The 21,655-nt window shown below is 32.6% G+C and overlaps 1 protein-coding gene across 1 annotated transcript in view; it reads left to right on the top strand.

Moving 5' to 3' along the window:
• Positions 1 to 594: 594 nt before the first annotated feature.
• Positions 595 to 21,655, top strand: part of nell2a (neural EGFL like 2a) — a 148,684-nt gene continuing 127,623 nt past the window's right edge. The window contains exons 1-2 of the mRNA XM_073831274.1: positions 595 to 900; positions 1,442 to 1,570. Coding sequence (XP_073687375.1) covers positions 855 to 900; positions 1,442 to 1,570 — 175 coding nt within the window. The 5' untranslated portion in view covers positions 595 to 854. The remainder of the gene's footprint in view (positions 901 to 1,441; positions 1,571 to 21,655) is intronic.

The following is a 21,655-nucleotide window of genomic DNA, read 5'->3' as shown; positions in this document are numbered from 1 at the left end:
TACAGAAAATGACTTCAAAAATAAAGCAAAAAAACTATATGAAACTATATCATTAATCAAAATGTTAAGTACGCTAGACTTTTTATACACAATATCTGTGAAAAATTCGATAGTTTCCAAGTTTCATAAATAAATTAATAAATACATAACTGTTAAGTACGCTGCTTTTTTTTCGATAAATTATATGTGGAAAAGCTCAGTAGAGTTTTCAAGAACGTGTTTGAACAGAAAATGACCTTCATTCATTAATTCATAAACAAACAAAAACAAACTAATAAATAAGTCAACTAACAATGAATCTATGTATGTTAAGTAAGCAGTTAGCTAGTAACCTATATATATATATATATATATATATAAATACAGGAGTCAATGTTTCATTTTAACTGTAACAATCATAATGTTACGCTTTTACGCGTCAAACAATCTAACGTTAACCTTTCAAACGCGTCTCACCTTGCGCGTTGCGTCTGAACGATGCGCGCTCGTCCATGTAGCGCCACCAGGGGGGTTACGAGCTCTGCGCGTTCCTCCCATCTCTCTCTCTCTCTCTCTCTCTCTCAGCTGGAGGGAGGCTGAGCAGAAGCAGGCTGGCGGATCCTCGCACTCGGTCTGCAGTCAGTCTGATGCGCTGCGCTGCGCAATAACCCAGCAGAACCACCTGTGCGGCTCCGAGTCCGCTGCTCCTCCTCACGGAATACCCGCGCGCGTTCCCAGGATCCGTTAAGCCCCGGTGATGCTCCTCTCGTCCGGTGGGAATGCCTGAATGAGGACGGACCAGCCCGCTTTTATGTGATTGCATTTGTGCGCCTTTTCGTGGAGTATCGCAACATGGACTAATTGTCTTTTCCACCATGGGATTATTGCAGTTGTTTGTTGGATTATTTTACGCGGCAGCAGGTAGGCAGAGATATCGCCATCAATTCTTAAAGATTAGGGGTGCAGGTGGCTGTTATCAGTTATTTCTCAATAGCTGGCCATGCATTCATCTCCATGCAGCTGTCCAAGTCAGTAATCACAGATATACAGAGGTGTATTGCGTGCTTTCATCACTGTTCTTCTTATATTATGGCTGTTACAATGCAACAATTAAGTTTGATAAAATATGCATTAAAAAAAAAACGTTTTTAATGATATAATAGCCATGCAATTGTAATCTAATTTTATAATTGTTAACATTTTATAACATAATATTGTCAATACATGACTTAAACATGTAATATATAGGCTACAGGGTTCCCACGCTCACAGAAAACCTGGAAATATCAAGCAATTTCATTTCCTGGCCTGGAAAAGTCATTGAAAGTCATGCTTTTGTAAACGTCCCCATAAGCTGCAAATTCCTTAAAAGTCTTGAAATGCATTGGTCTGAAGGTGCGTGTGTGAACCCTGACCACTGTGATGTACTTACTGATGTGAAATCATTGTGATTGTGTTGAAGCCGCTGCGTTCGGAGTGGATCCGGCCGTCCGGATCAGCGTTTTCCAAGAGTTCAGTCCTGGAGAAGGGTTTTCCGGAGTCACACAGGTGCAAGGTTTCCATGATGACACGAGAGCGTTCCTCTTCCAAGGTAAAACTATAAAGATTGCAAACAAATGGAAAATTGACTTCAGTATTGACAATGTGAGGTTTGGCAAATTTGGGATTTGCACTTGTGTGTATCACGAATCAACATGTTAAGAACCTGGGTATTTATAGGAATGAAGTTATGATAGTCAGTAACTCTGACTCCAAATGCAATGCCTTCATGTTGTGACCTGGAGAGGATTTTCTTTTTGTCTGAAAAGGCTTGTTAATGCTATAGCACTGGACTAAAACATACTGACTTTGCTCACACAGGCTATAACAACTATCCGCCTCAAATAGTGTTCATTTTGGACTTCATATGGGAGTTTTTCCCACCTCAACGCAGTAAAAAATGACTGGCCTACATAAAACGATGCTACATTATCACCAAATATTGGATTCAATCTCTTTCGCACAGGTTTTGTATTTCTTTCTGGAACTGAATGACTGATCTGAGTTTACACATCGCCATTTTTACGAGAAAAAAAGCATTATTTGCGGATAATGTTCAGTCAAAAGCTGAGGATTTGGCCCTTGAATTCAATCTTTTTTGGATCTTCTTGGGTTCGATCTTCTTATCAACTTGTTTTCTTTCAATTAGCACAGGTTTTGTGTATGTTTTTGAACAAAATATCAGAATATTGGAGTGATACCGTTTTCTATTCCCATGTTGAGAAAAATTGAAGTAATGCAATATTTTAACTTTTAAAAGTAACTTTCCCCAGTATTGATCATAGGCATCACTGATTGTTTCAATTAGCACAGGTTTTGTATTTATTTTTGCAGTTTTTAGGGGGAAAAAGCATTATTTGTGGATCATTTTGGCAACATTCACTTAAAAGCTGAGGATTTGGCCCTTGAATTCAATCTTCTTGGATTTAATCTTTATATCAACTTGTTTTCTTTCAATTAGCACAGGTTTTGTGTTTGTTTTTGGAACTGGTTGATTGAAGGCAGTGTTGGGGGTAACGCATTACTTTTAAGAACAAAATATCAGAATATTGGCGTGATACTGTTTTCTATCCCCATGTTGAGAAAAATTAGGAACTTATTCATTTCGCTTTTGGTGTGAAAGTTGCCAAAAATATAACTTTTATGTTGTTATTAAAAAAACAAATAAGCAAGTCCAGCTTATGCAACAAAAAGTGACGCAAAAGTAACTTAACGCTTAGTTACTTTCCATAAAAAGAAACTAAGTAATGCAATTAGTTACTTTTTTAACGGAGTACCACAATATTTCAATGCATTACTTTTAAAAGTAACTTTCCCCAATACTGATCAAAAGTATGCAAAAGTCACCAAATGCATCACTTTTTTTTTAAATAAAAAGTAACTAAGTAATGCAATTAGTTACTTTTTTAAAACAGATTTTTGATTCATTTCGCTTTTGGTGTGAAAGGGCCTTTACCAGTTGCCAAAAATATAACTTTTGGTTTTTTTGTTAGTAAAAAAACAAATAAGCAAGTCCAGCCCAGCTGACAAAAAGTAATGCAAAGTAGCATAACGAATTATTTTCCATAAAAAGTAACCAAGTAACGCAATTATCTACTTTTTTTAAATGAGTAATGCAATATTGTAACACATTACCTTAAAAGTAACTTTCCCCAACACTGATCATTGGCATCATTGATTGTTTCAATTAGCACAGGTTTTGTATTTATTTTTGGATTGATAGGTTGATCCAAGCTTACGCATTGCAGTTTTTAGGGTAAAAAAATGATTATTTGTGGATTATTTTGGCAACGTTCAGCTCAAAAAACGACGATTTGACCCTTGAATTTAATCTTTTATAAGTAACTAATAACACAACGCATTACTTTAAAATTTACAATATTTACAAACAAATACTTGAGTTTCTTTTTTAAATAAGTAACCCAATTTACTTTGTTTTCTCATAGATTGTCTAATACCTCTTCTGTCCCCATGTTGAGAGAAATTGGGAAATTATTAAATTCACTTTTGGTGTGAAAGAACCTTTACAGTTGCCAAAAATACCAAGTTATGCAAAAGTAACCTAATGGATTACTTTACATAAAAAGTGACTAAGTGACACAATTACTTTTTTTTAATGGAGTAACGGTATATTGTAATGCATTACTTTTGAAAGTAACTTTCACCAAAATTGATCAATCTTCCTTTTGGATGTCAAAAGGCATCACTGATTGTTTCAATTAGCACAGATTTTGTATTTATTTCTGGAAATTATTGGTTGATCTGAGCTTATGCATTGCTGTTTTTCACGTAAAAAAGCATTATTTGTGGATAATTTTGGCAACATTCACTCCAAAACTAAGGAATCAACCCCTCAATCTTCCTTTTGGACTCAATCTTGGATTCAATCTTCTTATCAACTTGTTTTCTTTTAGTTAGCACAGGTTTTGTATTTGTTTTCGGAACTGGTTAATTGTAGGCAGTGTTGGGGGTAACACATTACAAGTAACACAAGTTATGTAATCAGATTACTTTTTCAAGTAACTAGTAAAGTCACACATTACAACAAATTTTTTAGTTACTTTTTGGCAATGTTCACTCAAAAACTTTGGAATTGGCCCTTCGATCTTCTTGGATTCAATCTTCTTATAAAATCAACTTGTTTTCTTTCAATTAGCACAGGTTTTGTATTTGTTTTTGGTTGATCATAGCTAATGTTGGTGGTAACGCATTACAAGTAATATGAGATGTAATCAGATTAATTTTTTCAAGTATTTAGTAAAGTAACACATTACTTTTAAATTTACAACAAAATATCATAATAGAGTTACTTCCCAAATGATTGACTGATACCTGTCTTGTCCCCGTGTTGAGAAAAATTATTCATTATTAAATTATTAAAATTATTAATTTCACTGTTGTTGTGAAAGGGCCTTTACAGTTGGCAAAAATATAAAAAAAACAAATACGCAAGTTCAGTCCAGGTGACAAAAAGTAACGCAAATGTAACGGAACGAATTAGTTTCCATGAAAAGTAACTAATGCAATGTTACTTTTTTTGCAATATTGTAACGCATTACTTTTAAAAGTAACTTTCCCCAACACTGATCATATAGGCATCACTGATTGTTTCAATTAGATTTTGAATTCATTTTTTGAAATGATTGGTTGATCTGAGCTTATAAATCACAGTTTATAAGTGAAAAAAACATTATTTGCAGATCATTTTAACAATGTCAACCAGAACCAGATCCAGAAATAAACCAATATTTGGATAACATTAGATATATTAAACACATCCACTCCAAATATGCAAAGAAGACAACGGCTCTAAACAGCTGCACGAGTGCTGAACGGTGTCTAACGTTGGCTGTTTGTTTTGCATCTGGTCTCTGTGGGATGAATGGACCCTCATGGGGCCCCTGACAATTGAGAGGCTCTCTGGAAACAAAGGGCCGTGGCTCTTTATGGAAACAGACGCTGGAGAATAATGGGACGCATAATGAGATTAGTCCTCAGACGATTCGCAGATCTGTGTTAAAGCGGTGCGCACAGTTCATCTCCAGCGAATTCTGCTGTTGACAAATAATGACCTATTTGGGAAGCGCGCTATGATGCAACAAGTAGCAAGGTTGGGATGCTGAAAGCGCCGTGGTTCAGAGTTGTGCTGTGTGATATGTGCTGGCACTGCAGTTGCTGTTCAGGGAAATAGGAGTTGAAGGAAAGCCATGCGCTGCGACTGTGCTGTTGTGCAACATTCAGCTGCTTTACATGGGGAAATTTGCAATTATGCAATGAGTTTTCATTCCCTTATAATGACCTTGCAGCTTGTTTAAAGCCTTGGCACTTTATTGAAACTTTTTTTTATGCGAAAAGCCTTAGCATCTTTAGTGAAGAGTGTAATTTATGCACCACTAGTGGAACTAATGGAAAGTGCAAAGACTGGTCAGAATGCAATTCCTTTTGCAGCCACTAGTTGCACTGAAATCACACATTTCATCTTTCAATCTCTCTTGGAAGTCAGGATAAAATCTAAATGTCTTAATCAATTATTTTTCAATTGTCCAATCAATTCCTCATCGATAAAATCATGATGTATTCATACTTTTTCACTCATGCAATTCGATTTTTTCCTCCTTGCAGTTTGACAGTGTATTTAAATATATTGAAACTTTTTTAGCAGAAAATCTTTGACAGAATGCGTGTAGTGATGCATGTAATTTCTGCACCAACGGGGACACCAACTGGAAAATGAGATACACTGTTCCATTTGCTGACACTAGTTGCACTGAAATCACACATTTTGACTTACATTTTTTCTTTAAACCCAAAATAAAATCAAAACAGGGTTACTAAAACATAAAACTCTTTTTTTTTTAAATAATATCTGATTTAATACTGTAATATTGTTATTATGGATAAAATGGATAAAATCACCTTCCATTCAGTTTTTACACAGATATCTGTGACATTATGGAAGTGAAATGCATTGTTCAATTAAATTCAGATTTGAATTCACATTAATTATTTCAGGTCTGACTTTACATTACTTTTTTTAACATCCAGTTAATTTTTCACGGATAAAATCATGTTTCTCTTAAATATGCATCATATTATGTTACATTATATGTTTCAACACATGTTTGACACAGCAGTTCACATTCAATTCAGAGTTTAATTCAGATTCTTGGCTCTAGATCATCTGATTTTATATTTCTTACATTCTTCAAGGATGAAGTTAGGTTTCCATCAGATTTGGATCAGTTTTGCATTGAACATGTTTTCACTTTAAATTACACAGCATTCACATTCAATTCAGATTTGAATTCACATTCTTGACTTTAGATCCTCTAATTTTAGATTTATTTTATTCAATTATTTACTCATGGATATAATCAAGTTTTCCTCATATGTATGTCACATTATGAAAGTCTTGTGAACATGCTTTTAATTTGAGTCACACAGCAATTCACATTCAATTCAGATCTGAATTCACATTCTTGACTCTACATCCTCTGATTATAGATTTCTTAACATTTTCACCATCTAATAAATACCTTATTGAAAAAATAAATCTTCCTTCAAATATTTGTCACATTACAAAATTAAAATGCATTGCGAACATGTTTTCACTTTTATGTTGCACAGCAGTTCACATTTAGTTCAGTTCTGAATTCACATTTGTGACTTTGGATCCTCTGATTAAAGATTTCCTAATATTTTTACCATCTTATAAATTATTCATTAATAAAATCAAGTTTCTCTCAAATCTGTGAAATATTACAGAAGCTAAATACGTCATAAATAAGTCTCACAGCAGTTTACATTTAATGCAGATCTGAATTCAAATTCTTGACTCTAGATCCTCTGCCTTTAGATTTCTTCCATTCATCATGGATAAAATAATTTTTTTTTCAGATTTGCATCAAATGGGTTTCACTTTAAGTTACACATCAATTCACATTCAATTCAGATTTGAATTCACTTTTTTGACTCTAGATTCTCTCATTTTAGATGTCTTCTATTCAATCAATCCCTCATGGACATAATCAAGTTTTCCTCATATATATGTCACATTATGAAAGTGTTGTGAACATGCTTTCAATATGAGTCACACAGCAATTCACATTCAATTCAGATCTGAATTCACATTCTTGACTTCATATAGATTTCTTAACATTTTCAGCATCTAATCAATTCCACAGCAATTCACATTTAGTTCAGTTCCGAATTCACATTGGTGACTTTAGATCCTCTGATTAAAGATTTCCTAATATTTTTACCATCTTATAAATTATTCATTAATAAAATCAAGTTTCTCTCAAATCTGTGAAATATTACAGAAGCTAAATACGTCATAAATAAGTCTCACAACAGTTTAAATTTAATGCAGATCTGAATTCAAATTCTTGACTCTAGATCCTCTGCCTTTAGATTCCTTCCATTCATCATGGATAAAATAATTTTTTTTTCAGATTTGCATCAAATGGGTTTCACTTTAAGTTACACATCAATTCACATTCAATTCAGATTTGAATTCACTTTTTTGACTCTAGATTCTCTCATTGTAGATGTCTTCTATTCAATCAATCCCTCATGGACATAATCAAGTTTTCCTCATATATATGTCACATTATGAAAGTGTTGTGAACATGCTTTCAATATGAGTCACACAGCAATTCACATTCAATTCAGATCTGAATTCACATTCTTGACTTCATGTAGATTTCTTAACATTTTCAGCATCTAATCAATTCCACAGCAATTCACATTTAGTTCAGTTCCGAATTCACATTTGTGACTCTAGATCCTCTGATTATAGATTTCTTAACATGTTCACCATCTAATCAGTTCCTCATGAATAAAATAAAGTTTCCCTGAGATATTTGTCACATTACAAAAGTAAAATGCATTGCGAACAAGTACATCACTTTGAGCCGCACAGCAATTCACATTCAATGCAGATCTGAATTCACATTTGTGACTCTAGATCTCCTGATTTTTCTTCATGTGGCTCATGCATCTGGGCTCACCTGAGCTCATTAGTCTGAGATCATTGTGCCCGTGGGCCATATGTGAATACAAGACAGATGATGTGAATTAATCAGCTGACTTTTCCTCATTATTTCTCTGCAGACACATTCCCTCTTTGTCTTGTTGTCATTTACTCTTCCTCGCTCCTTTCTAATGCATGCATTTATAAATACTCCCACTGACACTCTATTGTTGCTGTAAATCATCTCAGATATTTGTGTGCGCACCTACACGATGCAAACTCTCTCTCACACAGAGTTCATAGTGGCATCATTACAGGCATTAAATGGCGTGTTTCTTGTCGGAGCAGCAGTGAGATATGCTCTAAGTGACAGTGGGAAGGCCGTGGAGACCAGCAGGATAAAACTGGAGAGCCGCAGGCTGAACCTTTCCCATCTAATTGGGACAGCAGGGCATTCATGCAGGTGGAGGGAGTCTGAGACAAGATTCGGACCACAAACGGTTGCATATGAGTCTGAGCGGGGTGTTTGAGTTTGTGCGCTGGATGCTAAAGGCGAAGAGTATTAAAGGTGTTTTTATAGCCACAAATAAAAATCTGATGAAGACATACTCACCCTCAGCCCATCCAAGATGTTGATGAGTTTGTTTCTTCATCCGATTTGGAGAAATGTAGCATTTGCATCACTTTCTCACCAAAGTATGAGAATGGGTGCCATCAGAATGAGAGTCCAAATAGCTGATAAAAACATCACAATTAATGCCTTGTGAAATCAAAAGCTGTGTGTTTGTAAGAATCAAATCCATCATTAAGATGTTTTTAACTAAAATATGAGTCCATAATCCATAATAACACTGCCTTCAGTGAAAAAGTCCATCTCATGTCAATCTCACATCAAAATAAATTTGTTTTGAACTGTTTTGGCTTGTAAATGTATGCTTGATCTGTGCAGCTATCTCTCAGACCAGACCACTTTTTCACTGGGGGAAAGAGATATTATGGATAGAGGAGTTGTATTTTCACTGGGAAAAAGTCTTCACTACAAATCGGCAAAATAAAAGTTTTGTTTAACTTGAAGAAATTATGACAGTTATATTACTATTTATTCTTAAGCACATATTTAAAGCACTTTATGTGACAGACATAATTGAATGAATGAATAAATAAATACATGCATGCATAAATAAATAAATAAACTGTGATGTTCTGTTTTAGGGAAACTGTTACATTTTCATTGTTTTTGATGATTAAAATTTAATTGCCAAAATAAAAGTTTAGAGAAATGAAGATTTAAAAAATTAAATTAAGAATTATATTTCTATTTAAATATATATATATATATATATATATATATATATATATATATATATATATATATATATACTGAATAAATAAACATTTTCATTTGATTACATTTCCAAAAAATAATACAATTGTTAAAGTTTTATGAACTCGATTAATTAGATGTGCTTTTTGATTATTAAAATTTAATGAACCCATTTCAGTTAAACCAATTTAATATTTTTTGGGGAAATAACTGTTGCTACAATTAATTAATTCTTCTCTAAATCGGCAAAATAAAAGTTTGGTTTAATCTGAAGAAATTAAGACAGAATTATATTACTATTTATAATTTAGAAAATATATTAAAAAAAGACCCTTTGCTCTGCTACAACCGCATTTTAGTGCCACATTAAAAAATTAAAAAATCTAAGATTACAAGAATAAAGTCATAATATTTCGAGAATAAAGTCAGAATTATGAGAATAAAGTCAGATTTGTGAGAATAAATTCGAAATGTGTGAGAATAAAGTCTGAATTACGAGAATAAAGTTGGAATTAAAGTTGGAATTATGAGAATAAAGTTGGAATTATGAGAATAAATTTTAAATTTTGAAAATAAAGTTGGAATTATGAGAATAAAGTCAAAATGTTTCGCGAATAAAGTCGGAATTAGGAGAATAAAGTTGGAATTAGGAAAATAAAGTCTAAATGTTTTCGAGAATAAAGTCGAAATTACAAGAATAAAGTCGAAATGTTTCAAGAATGAAGTAGGAATTACGAGAATCAAGTCGGAATTACGAGAATAAAGTAGAAATTATGAGAATAAAGTCAAAATGTTTCGAGAATAAAGTCGGAATTACAAGAATAAAGTCTAAATGTTTCAAGAATGAAGTCGGAATTACGAGAATCAAGTTGGAATTACGAGAATAAAGTAGAAATTACGAGAATCAAGTTGGAATTACGAGAATAAAGTAGAAATTACGAGAATAAAGTTGGAATTACGAGAATAAAGTCGAAATGTTTCAAGAATGAAGTCGGAATTACGAGAATAAAGTAGAAATTACGAGAATCAAGTTGGAATTACGAGAATAAAGTAGAAATTACGAGAATAAAGTTGGAATTACGAGAATAAAGTCGAAATGTTTCAAGAATGAAGTCGGAATTACGAGAATCAAGTTGGAATTACGAGAATAAAGTAGAAATTACGAGAATCAAGTTGGAATTACGAGAATAAAGTCGAAATGTTTCAAGAATGAAGTCGGAATTACGAGAATCAAGTTGGAATTACGAGAATAAAGTAGAAATTACGAGAATCAAGTTGGAATTACGAGAATAAAGTAGAAATTACGAGAATAAAGTTGGAATTATGAGAATAAAGTCGAAATGTTTCAAGAATGAAGTCGGAATTACGAGAATCAAGTTGGAATTACGAGAATAAAGTTGGAATTACGAGAATAAAGTAGAAATTACGAGAATCAAGTTGGAATTACGAGAATAAAGTAGAAATTACGAGAATAAAGTTGGAATTACGAGAATCAAGTTGGAATTACAAGAATAAAGTCGAAATGTTTCAAGAATGAAGTCGGAATTACGAGAATAAAGTAGAAATTACGAGAATCAAGTTGGAATTACGAGAATAAAGTAGAAATTACGAGAATAAAGTTGGAATTACGAGAATCAAGTTGGAATTACGAGAATAAAGTAGAAATTACGAGAATCAAGTTGGAATTACGAGAATAAAGTCGGAATTACGAGAATCAAGTTGGAATTACGAGAATAAAGTCGAAATGTTTCAAGAATGAAGTCGGAATTACGAGAATCAAGTTGGAATTACGAGAATAAAGTAGAAATTACGAGAATAAAGTTGGAATTACGAGAATAAAGTAGAAATTACGAGAATAAAGTTGGAATTACGAGAATAAAGTCGAAATGTTTCAAGAATCAAGTCGGAATTACAAGAATAAAGTAGAAATTACGAGAATAAAATCGAAATATTTTGAGAATAAAGTCGGAATTATGAGAATAAAGTTAAAATTGAGAATAAAGTTGGAATTGCAAGAATAAAGTCAGAATAAAGTCGAAATTACGAAGAATAATTAATAGTAAGTTTATCAATAGAATTTACTGGATTATGAGAAGTGCTTCTAAATCAAAGGCGGCGATACAAAGTATCAACTTTTCCTCAGATGTTTCTTCTAAAATTCTAAAAAGACACTTTCTGCAGTTGAAATAAAATACCTTCTGATGATCAATCATCTTTAATTCATGTTTTAACACTGCCACGACACATTAAGAGCCACAAAACTGTCTGAATTTCTTAGAATATGACAACATTTGTACATACCATGCCACAATAGCTCAGTTCTGCAGAACTGTTACACAGAAGTGAATCTCTGGCGATCTAGTGTGTGAACTCCAGTTCTGCGACCCCTCTGAATCTCTCCCATTTCCCTGAAACATGGCCTCCCTGTTCAGAGTCTCTGAGCCGCACAGCTGTCAGAAAGAGAGAGAGAGCGAGGGTCACGGAGCGCCCCGGATGAATTGAAGGTGCCCTTGAGGAGCGCTGGGATTGGTTCCTGCCTGGACGCGTGTGACAGCACTGACATCCGGTGTCAGACGCTCCAGAAGGATGTTCAGCCTTCATGATTAATGGATGCAAATATCACTCAGAGATTTGAGCTAGAATAAAAGGTGCGTCCGGGTCAAGCTGAACTCCTGAACTGGACACCACTAACCAAAACCCACTCATCCAAGAACAGACCAAGTTGAATGTCAAGAATAGTCGCCAAGAAATGAAAATTCCTCAGCTCATGTTGATCCAAACCCAGCAGTGACATCAAACCACATCACAGACATCAAATGTGGACTAATGAACAGACGCAGATGTTGAGATCTGAATGTCTTTGATGAGCCTTTCAGGTGATCATTCACTTGTAAATGAGATTTGAAGATACAGTTTACAAATGATGTTCCTAAATTCAACATGACATACAGATTGACTCTGTTTACCTACTTAATCTATCTTTATCTATTTGTATTCATTTATTTTCCTCTGAGTAATTATTGTGAATTAGCAATCCACATACTTCTAAAAAGAAGCATAATTACATTTATTTTTCATCAAAAATCTCTGAAATGATTTTCCCTTTCACCCTCTGCCCAGTGTTATTTTAGTATCATTGATATGTAGTATATATAGTTTTTATATTCATGACATTTTCAGATTTTGTTTTATTTCAATTTTAGTTTGTTTTAGTACTTTGTTTTTTTGTTTAACTAAAATTAAAATGAATACGTGTTTTTGTAATTTTTATTATTAAAAAGTTTTTTTTATATAATTTATCTTTTAACTAAAAATCTAAAAAATATGTGCGTTTTAAAAAATATTTAAGTTTTTAATACATTCATTCATGAATTAATTTATTTATTGTCCTGTTTTTAGGTTTTAATCTTTTAACTAATTCGATTTAATTTTAAGGTTTTGTTTTAATTTAATTTAGTAGCTAGTTTTAGTAATTTGTTGTTATTTGGTTTTTAGTTTTAGTTTAGTTTTTTTAGTTTAATCAAAATTAAAATTAAAAAGTTTTGGTAATTTTTTTTATTAAAGTTTCTTTTATTTTTTTAGGTTATGTTTTAACTAATTAGAATTAATTTTCATATTTAGTTTCATTTTAGTTTTAGTTTTTTTTTTACAAAAAGTAAAAAAGTATGTTTTTACATTTTTTAACTGTTTTTCTGATTTATTTATTTGTTATTATTATTTATAAAGTATGTGTTTTTGTCTATTTTTAATTATTAGTTTATCTTTTAACTAAATTTAAAAAGTATGTGTGTTTTTGTCATTTTTATATACATTTTTTATTTAACGTTTACATTTAATGAAAATGTACTAAAATGAAAATGTATGTGGGCTTTCAACATTTTTTTTGCTTAAAGATTTTATTTATTTTTTACTTTTTAGGTTACCTTTTAACCAATTAGATTTAATTTTCATTAAAAAATATTATTTTTGAATTTTTAGTTTGTCTTTTAACTAAAATCAAAAAGTATGTTTTTTTTAATAATTTATTTTTTATCTAAAATGTCAATGTATGTTTTTTTGTTTATCGTTTAACTAAAATTGAATTTTAAAATGTTGTGTTTTTGATATTTTGTTTTATTTTTAGGTTATCTTTGAACTAAAATTAACATTTAAAGTATGTTTTTTTAGTTTAAATCTCTTAACAAAAATTATGAGTATGTGTGTTTTGGTCATTTATATATATATATATATATATATTAGTTTTTTGTTTTGTTTAAAGCTTCTATATATCTTTGATTAATTTTTATGTCAGTTTTGGTTAAATTTAGTACTTCAATTTATTGACTTATCCTCATAGATAGATATAAGAGTTACGCAATTGAAATTTAAAATTTAAAAATATTGATGACATCATCCTGCACTCAGGGGCGGGTCACAGTCTGGTCCAATCAGATTAGTGATAGCAAATCACATTTAATGGCTGGGATTCAAATGAAATATTTTCCGTTGGATGTTCATGATTTGAAACACACCCCATCTGTGCAGAAACGGAGCAGATGTTAGCAGACGGGACGTTACGTAAACACAGAGCTCACTAATAAACAAGTACTAATTTAATGCACTTACCCTGATATTTGACAAAGCTGCTTTTGGATGAAAAGATCTCTGCTCTGGCTCTCTGCTTTATAAAAAAAAAAAAAAAAAACCTTTAGGAAAAATCCTGAGAAAGCTAAAAGAGCGCTTTTCTCATGGTGGTGTCTCTCCGGGGAGGCGTTTGTGGTCTAATCTCGTCCTCGGGACAGATCCGATGCTGTAGAACAAAGAACTGGGCTCCGATGAAGGAAGACGGATGCTTGTTTTCACCGCGGGGTAAACAGCCTCACTGATTCCCCGTCTCTCCGTATGGAAATCTCACCGCTCTCCTCAGAGGCACAACACACACCTGGCTGAGACTTGTAAACACACAATCATCCAATACGCCTAAAAATAGACGAATCAGGCTGGACTGAATTGCTGGCCTGTACTCTATTCACAGGCGCCGGGTTTCATGCGTCCTTGTGTTTTGAAGTGTGTCAGAACGCAACTAGATGAGGAAAGTTACTGGACAAACTCCGAAGTTGGCTTGAGAAAGTCTTGTCTGAAAGTTTGAAGTAACTTCGAAAAGCTTAAGGCTTGAATTAAATTGTTGAAATTGAAGTTTGGGATCAGCATGTTGCTAGCATGCATTAAAATTTAAAAAGTATGTAAATTAATTTTTGGGTAAATTTAGTACTTCAACTTATTGACTTATTTCAGTTAGCGAAATATTAATGACATCATTATTGCCAGCATGATTTAGTATGAAATAGCATGTTGCTAGCATGATTTAACATGAATTAACATGTTGCTAGCATTATTAAACATGAATTAGCATGTTGCTACCATGATTTAACATGAATTAGCATGTTGCTAGCATTATTAAACATGAATTAGCATGTTGCTACCATGATTTAACATGAATTAGCATGTTGCTAGAATTATTAAACATGAATTAGCATGTTGCTACCATGATTAGCAAGTTACTATCATTTGCTAGCATGGTTAGCATGTTACTAGCATGATTAACAAGTTACTAGCATTTTGTTACCATGATTAGCATGTTACTAGCATGATGCTAACATGATTAGCATGTTTCTAGCATGATTAACATGTTACTAGCATGATGCTAGCATGATTAACATGTTTATAGCATTATTAACATGTTACTAACGTTATTCTAGCATGATTAGCATGTTTTAACATGATTACCATTTTACTAGAATGTTGCTAGCATGTTTTTAACATGATTAGCAAGTTACTAGCATGATGCTAGCATGATTAACATGTTTATAACATTATTAACATGTTACTAACGTTATTCTAGCATGATTAGCATGTTTTAACATGATTAACATTTTACTAGAATGTTGCTAGCATGTTTTTAACATGATTAGCAAATTACTAGCATGTTGTTAACATTATTGGCATGTTTCTAGCATGATTAACAAGTTGCTAGCATGTTCCTAGCATGTTTTAACATGATTAGCAAGTTGCTAGCATGATGCTAGCATGATTAACATGTTTATAGCATTATTAACATGTTACTAACGTTATCTAGCATGATTAGCATGTTTTAACATGATTAACATTTTACTAGAATGTTGCTAGCATGTTTTTAACATGTTTAGCTATTTACTAGCATGTTGTTAACATGATTGGCATGTTTCTAGCATGATTAACAAGTAACTAGCATGTTCCTAGCATGTTGATAACATTATTGGCATGGTTCTATCATGATTAGCAAGTTACTAGCATGTTGCTAACATGATTGACATGTTTTAACATGATTAACATTTCACTAGAATGTTCCTAACATGTTTTTAACATGATTAGCAAGTTACTAGCATGTTGCTAGCATGATTGGCATGTTTCTAGCATGATTAACAAGTAACTAGCATGTTCCTAGCATGTTGATAACATTATTGGCATGGTTCTATCATGATTAGCAAGTTACTAGCATGTTGCTAACATGATTGACATGTTTCTAGCATGATTAACTAATTCCTAGCATTTTGTTAACATGATGAGCCAGTTACTAGCATGTTGCTAGCATGATTAGCATGTTACTAGCATGTTGCTAGCATGATTGGCATGTTTCTAGCATTACTAATACGTTAGTAACATGTTGCTAACATGATTCTAACATTAATAGCATGTTACTGGCATTTTGCTAGCATTAATAGCATGTTTCTACCATGATTAACAAGTTAGTAGCATGTTGCTAGCGTGCTTAACTTGTTACGAACATGTTGCTAACATGATTCTAACATTTTATCAACATGTTGCTAATATGATTCTAGCATAATTAGCAAGTTTCTTGCATAATCTTGCATTATTAAGATTTTACTAGCATGATTAACATGTAACAAACATGTAAGCATGTTTCTAACATGATTAGCAAGTTACTAGCAATAGATGTCTTTAAATGACTTAGAAGATGGGAAGTTTGATTGAGTCTCAACAGATTGTGGCAGTTTAAATTTGAATTTTGACAGTTGGAGTTTGAATAGTGTTGATTATTTGAACATTCCCTCAATGTAAGTCTATGGGATTTTCGGTGGCTTTGATAGTCTGGTTTACGAAAACCGTAAGCCGGATCAGTCTGAAAAGATAGAGCACACCCAGTTAGACCAGTCTGAAGGTCTGACCCGAGTTTGATCGTGTTTAAATTTCGTCTCAGAAATAATAATAATCAGCTTAAACAGATCGGTAAATTCGCTTTCTCAAGTACATAATGGGACGCTACAGCTGGCATTAGCGTTCACCGTGTTATTTTGTGGGACGTTTGCTCTTTTAGATCGACCTAAATAAGGACAGCAAGTTCATTTTTGGCCGAATTGTTGTATCAAAGCCGGGTTTTGTCGCGGGATGCTGTTCAAGATCCCCGTCTGTGGAGCAGGTGCACTTCCTCTGGTCTCCCGATCGATTGCGGAGCGGCTCTTGGGGCGTCTGTCTGCGGGGCGCGGCTAACACTGAGTCGGACGGAAGAGCTGTTTCCATGGAGACGCTTGGGTCGAGACGGCAGAGGAGATCCCGACCATCAAAGTCGTTCCCGCCGAGAGCCTTTCATCAGGCCTGAGAGGCTTTCTGGAGCGGGACGCACGGTCCTGCTGGGAATGAAAGGGCAATCGCCGCGACTAAAACACGCCACTCTCACCCACTCCGCTTCAAATCATCATCATCATCCTCATCCTGCAGCTCTTCTGTTTGAAGATACCTCACGATGGACTTCTGAGATTCATCACAGCATTCTCTTGATCGTGGATTCATTATCTTAATGTATGTATCTCAAAAAAATTTTTTTTTTTATGTGTGACTATTTTTAATAATTAATCACTATCTTGACATATTTCTTTTTAAAAATTCTGGCTAAACGCTAAAAAGAAAGAAAAAGAGAAAAAAATCCTACCTAAATGCATAAATGTATTATTCATTTATTTATTTATATGAATACATTTTTAACCGTTTAAAAAATCTAGCTACATGCCAAAATAAATAAGTAAAACAATATATATTTTTGGATCTGACTAAATGTCAAATGGCAAAAATAAATGAATAGATAGAAATAAACTAAATAAGCATGTGAATGTACATATACTATTAAATAAAATAAAATAAAAATAAAAAGCAAATAGAAATAGAAAAAAAGAGAAAACAATCTTGCTTAAATGCATAAATGTATTATTTATTTATTTATTTATTTATTTATATGAATACATTTTTAATCTTTTAACAAATCTAGCTAAATGCCAAAATAAATAAGTAAAACATATATATTTTGATCTGGCTAAATGTCAAATGGCAAAAATAAATAAATAGAAATAAACTAAATAAGCATATTATATACTATTTTTACAAATGAATCATCTTAACATTTTTTTTTTAATCTGGCTAAATGCCAAATACCAAAAAAATTAATAAATAAAAATAAAAAGCAAAAAGAAATAGAAAATATATTAATAAATAAATAAATAGAAATAAATTAATGTGAATATACATATACTATTTTTACAAATTAATCATCTTAACATATATATATATATATATATATATATATATATATATTTTTATCTGGCTAAATGCCAAATACCAAAAAAAGAAAAAAAGAAAAAGAAAATACAAAAAGAAATAGAAAAGGAAAGAAAAAAATCTTGCCTAAATGCATAAATGTATTGGTCATTTATTTATTTATTTATTTAAATGAATACATTTTTAATCTAAATGCCAAAATAAATAAATGTGTGTCTATATATATATATATATATTTTTTTTTTTTTGGCTAAATGTCATTCAATAAATAAATACAATTTGCCTAAATATAAATGCACTTTTTTAGACGTTAATCATTATCTTAACATATTAAGCTTTTCAAAAAATTCTGGCAAAATACTAAAATATATATATTTTTTCTGATAAAAAAAACTATCTAAATGCATAATTGTAAATAAAATTAAACAAAATAACCATAACTTTTTTTAGTATAATTAAAATAAATAGACATGACTATTTTTGCCAAATAAAGGATGGCAGTAAAAAACATTGTACAAAATCACATCATAGTTTTTGCTAAAAATTAAATAATTTTAGATTATTTTCTTGTTTATTTGAATCTTGCTGGACACAAATGAAAGGATCAGATAATTCATACGACTGAATGGTAAATCTGACATGAGTACAAATACAGCTTCACATTGACAAACACTTGAGTCATAAAACAGACAAAATAAACCATCATGACTTGACTTCTTAAATTATAACAAGCCCTTCAAGCAACAATTCATCTAAAAATGTGAGTCAGCCATTTTAATGTTTTTGGATGAACTGTTGCTTAAAGAAAACATTGGTGTTTGTTTATATCTGGCAACAGTTGTGTTTAGATTCTGTTTCCAAATGGTTTCGCTCCAGAAGAACACTTAACATTTCTTGTAAGTCAAGTTCATGTCCTGCTAATGAACTCTCCTCTGGTCATATTCAGCTGTTTAACACGATTTGCATCAAAGAATTGAAATTAAATGGAGACTTTTGTTAAATCTTGTTTTCTGAAAAAAAAAATATCACAATTAAGTATTATTGTTTGGACTTTATAGCTCTAAGTGGATGACGACTGCTGACTCATTTCAGTCTGTTTTTATTTTTAATGAGGAACTTGTCAGTCATGCTAATGTCATGTTAGTAACTTGCTAATCATGCTAGAAACAGGCTAACATGCTAGTAACTTGCTAATCATGCTAGAAACATGCTAACATGCTAGTAACTTGCGAATCATGCTAGAAACAGGCTAACATGCTAGTAACTTGCTAATCATGCTAGTAACTTGTCAGTCATGCTAATGACATTTAAATAACGTGCTAATCATGCTAGAAATGTGTTAGTAAATTGCTAGTCAGTCTAAAAACATGTTAGAAACTTGCTAATCATGTTATAAACATGCTATCATGCTAGAAACATGTTAGAAATCTGCTAGCAACTTGCTAGTCACTCTAAAAACATGTTAGAAACTTGCTAATCATGTTATAAACATGCTATCATGCTAGAAACATTTTAGAAATCTGCTAGCAACTTGCTAGTCACTCTAAAAACATGTTAGAAACTTGCTAATCATGTTATAAACATGCTATCATGCTAGAAACATGTTAGAAATCTGCTAGCAACTTGCTAGTCAGGCTAGAAACATGTTACCAGCTTGCTAATCATGTTATAAACATGCTAGCAACTTGTTAATCATGCTAGAAACATGTAGACACATGCTAGCAAATTGTTAATAATGCGAGAAACATGTTAGTAGCTTGCTAATCATGCTAGAAACATGCTAGTAACTTGACAGTCATGCTAATGACATGTAAATAACGTGCTAATCATGCTGAAAAATGTTAGCAACATACTAATGCTAATCATGCTAAAACTTGCTTAGCATGCTAGAAACTCACTAATCATGTTAGAAACATGCTAGAAACTTGTTAATCATGCCAGAAACATGCTAGAAATAGGCTAATCATGCTAGAAACATGCTAGCAAATTGCTAATAATGTTAGAAACATGCTAGAAATTGGCCAATCATGCTAGAAACATGCTAGCAACTTGCTAATGTTGGAAACATGCTAGCAACTAATCATAATAGAAACATGTTATAAACATGCTAGCAACTTGTTAATCATGCCAGAAACATGCTAGAAATTGGTTAATCATGCTAGAAACATGCTAGCAACTTGTTAATCATGCCAGAAACATGCTAGAAATTGACTAATCATGCTAGAAACATGCTAGCAACTTGCTAGTCAGCCTAGAAACATGCTAGCAACTTGCTTAATATGCTAGAAACATGCTAGCAACTTGCTAATCTTGGAAACATGCTAGCAACTAATCATAATAGAAACATGTTATAAACGTGCTAGCAACTTGTTAATCATACCAGAAACATGCTAGAAATTGGCTAATCAAGCTAGAAACATGCTAACAACTTGCTAGTCAGCCTAGAAACATGCTAACAACTTGTTTAATATGCTAGAAACATGTTAGCAACTTGTTAATCATGTCAGAAACATGCTAGAAATTGGCTAATCAAGCTAGAAACATGATAGCAACTTGCTAGTCAGCCTAGAAACATGCTAGCAACTTGCTTACTATGCTAGAAACACGCTAGCAACTTGTTAATCATGCCAGAAACATTCTAGAAATTGGCTAATCAAGCTAGTAACATGCTAGCAACTTGCTAGTCAGCCTAGAAACATGCTAACAACTTGCTTAATATGCTAGAAACATGCTAGCAACTAATCATAATAGAAACATGTTATAAACGTGCTGGCAACTTGTTAATCATGCCAGAAACATGCTAGAAATTGGCTAATCAAGCTAGAAACATGCTAGCAACTTGCTAGTCAGCCTAGAAACATGCTAGCAACTTGCTTAATATGCTAGAGAGACATGCTGGCAACTTGTTAATCATGCCAGAAACATTCTAGAAATTGGCTAATCATGCTAGAAACATGCTAGCAACTTGTTAATCATGCCAGAAACATGCTAGAAATTGGCTAATCAAGCTAGAAACATGCTAACAACTTGCTAGTCAGCCTAGAAACATGCTAGCAACTTGTTTAATATGCTAGAGAGACATGCTGGCAACTTGTTAATCATGCCAGAAACATTCTAGAAATTGGCTAATCAAGCTAGAAACATGCTAGCTACTTGCTAGTCAGCCTAGAAACATGCTAACAACTTGCTTAATATGCTAGAAACATGTTAGCAACTTGCTAATGTTGGAAACATGCTAGCAACTAATCATAATAGAAACGTTATAAACGTGCTAGCAAATTGCTAAGAATGCTAGAAACATGTTAGCAACTTGCTAATCATGCTAGAAACATACAAAACATGCTAGCAAATTGCTAAGAATGCTAGAAACATGTTAGCAACTTGCTAATCATGCTAGAAACATACAAAACATGCTAGAAAAATGTTAGAATCATGTCAACTACGTTCTAATCATGCTAACAACATGCTAATCATCTAATCTATCTATATAAAGTTCAAACTGTAAGCTTTAACAGCTGCTTTAAACTTTCAAGCTAGGCTTTCTCAAGCCAACCTAAGTCTTGACTAACTTTTTTGATCTAGTTCTTCTTACTATTTTCCCATAGCAACTGCTGAACCAGAAGTCTCGCCCATACGCTACTTCCACGTTGAAGAATATGCATCCCTGTAAACGTATTTTAAAATATATTATGACTATGGGTTGAAACACTGATGAACTGAATCAGTTTTGGCAACAGAAATTCCCTGAAACT

This window comes from Garra rufa, chromosome 25, assembly GCF_049309525.1.
Source record: "Garra rufa chromosome 25, GarRuf1.0, whole genome shotgun sequence".
NCBI classification, from domain to species: Eukaryota; Metazoa; Chordata; class Actinopteri; order Cypriniformes; family Cyprinidae; genus Garra; species Garra rufa.
Note: the sequence above shows the minus strand (reverse complement) of the source record. Positions and strands in the feature narration are given on the sequence as shown.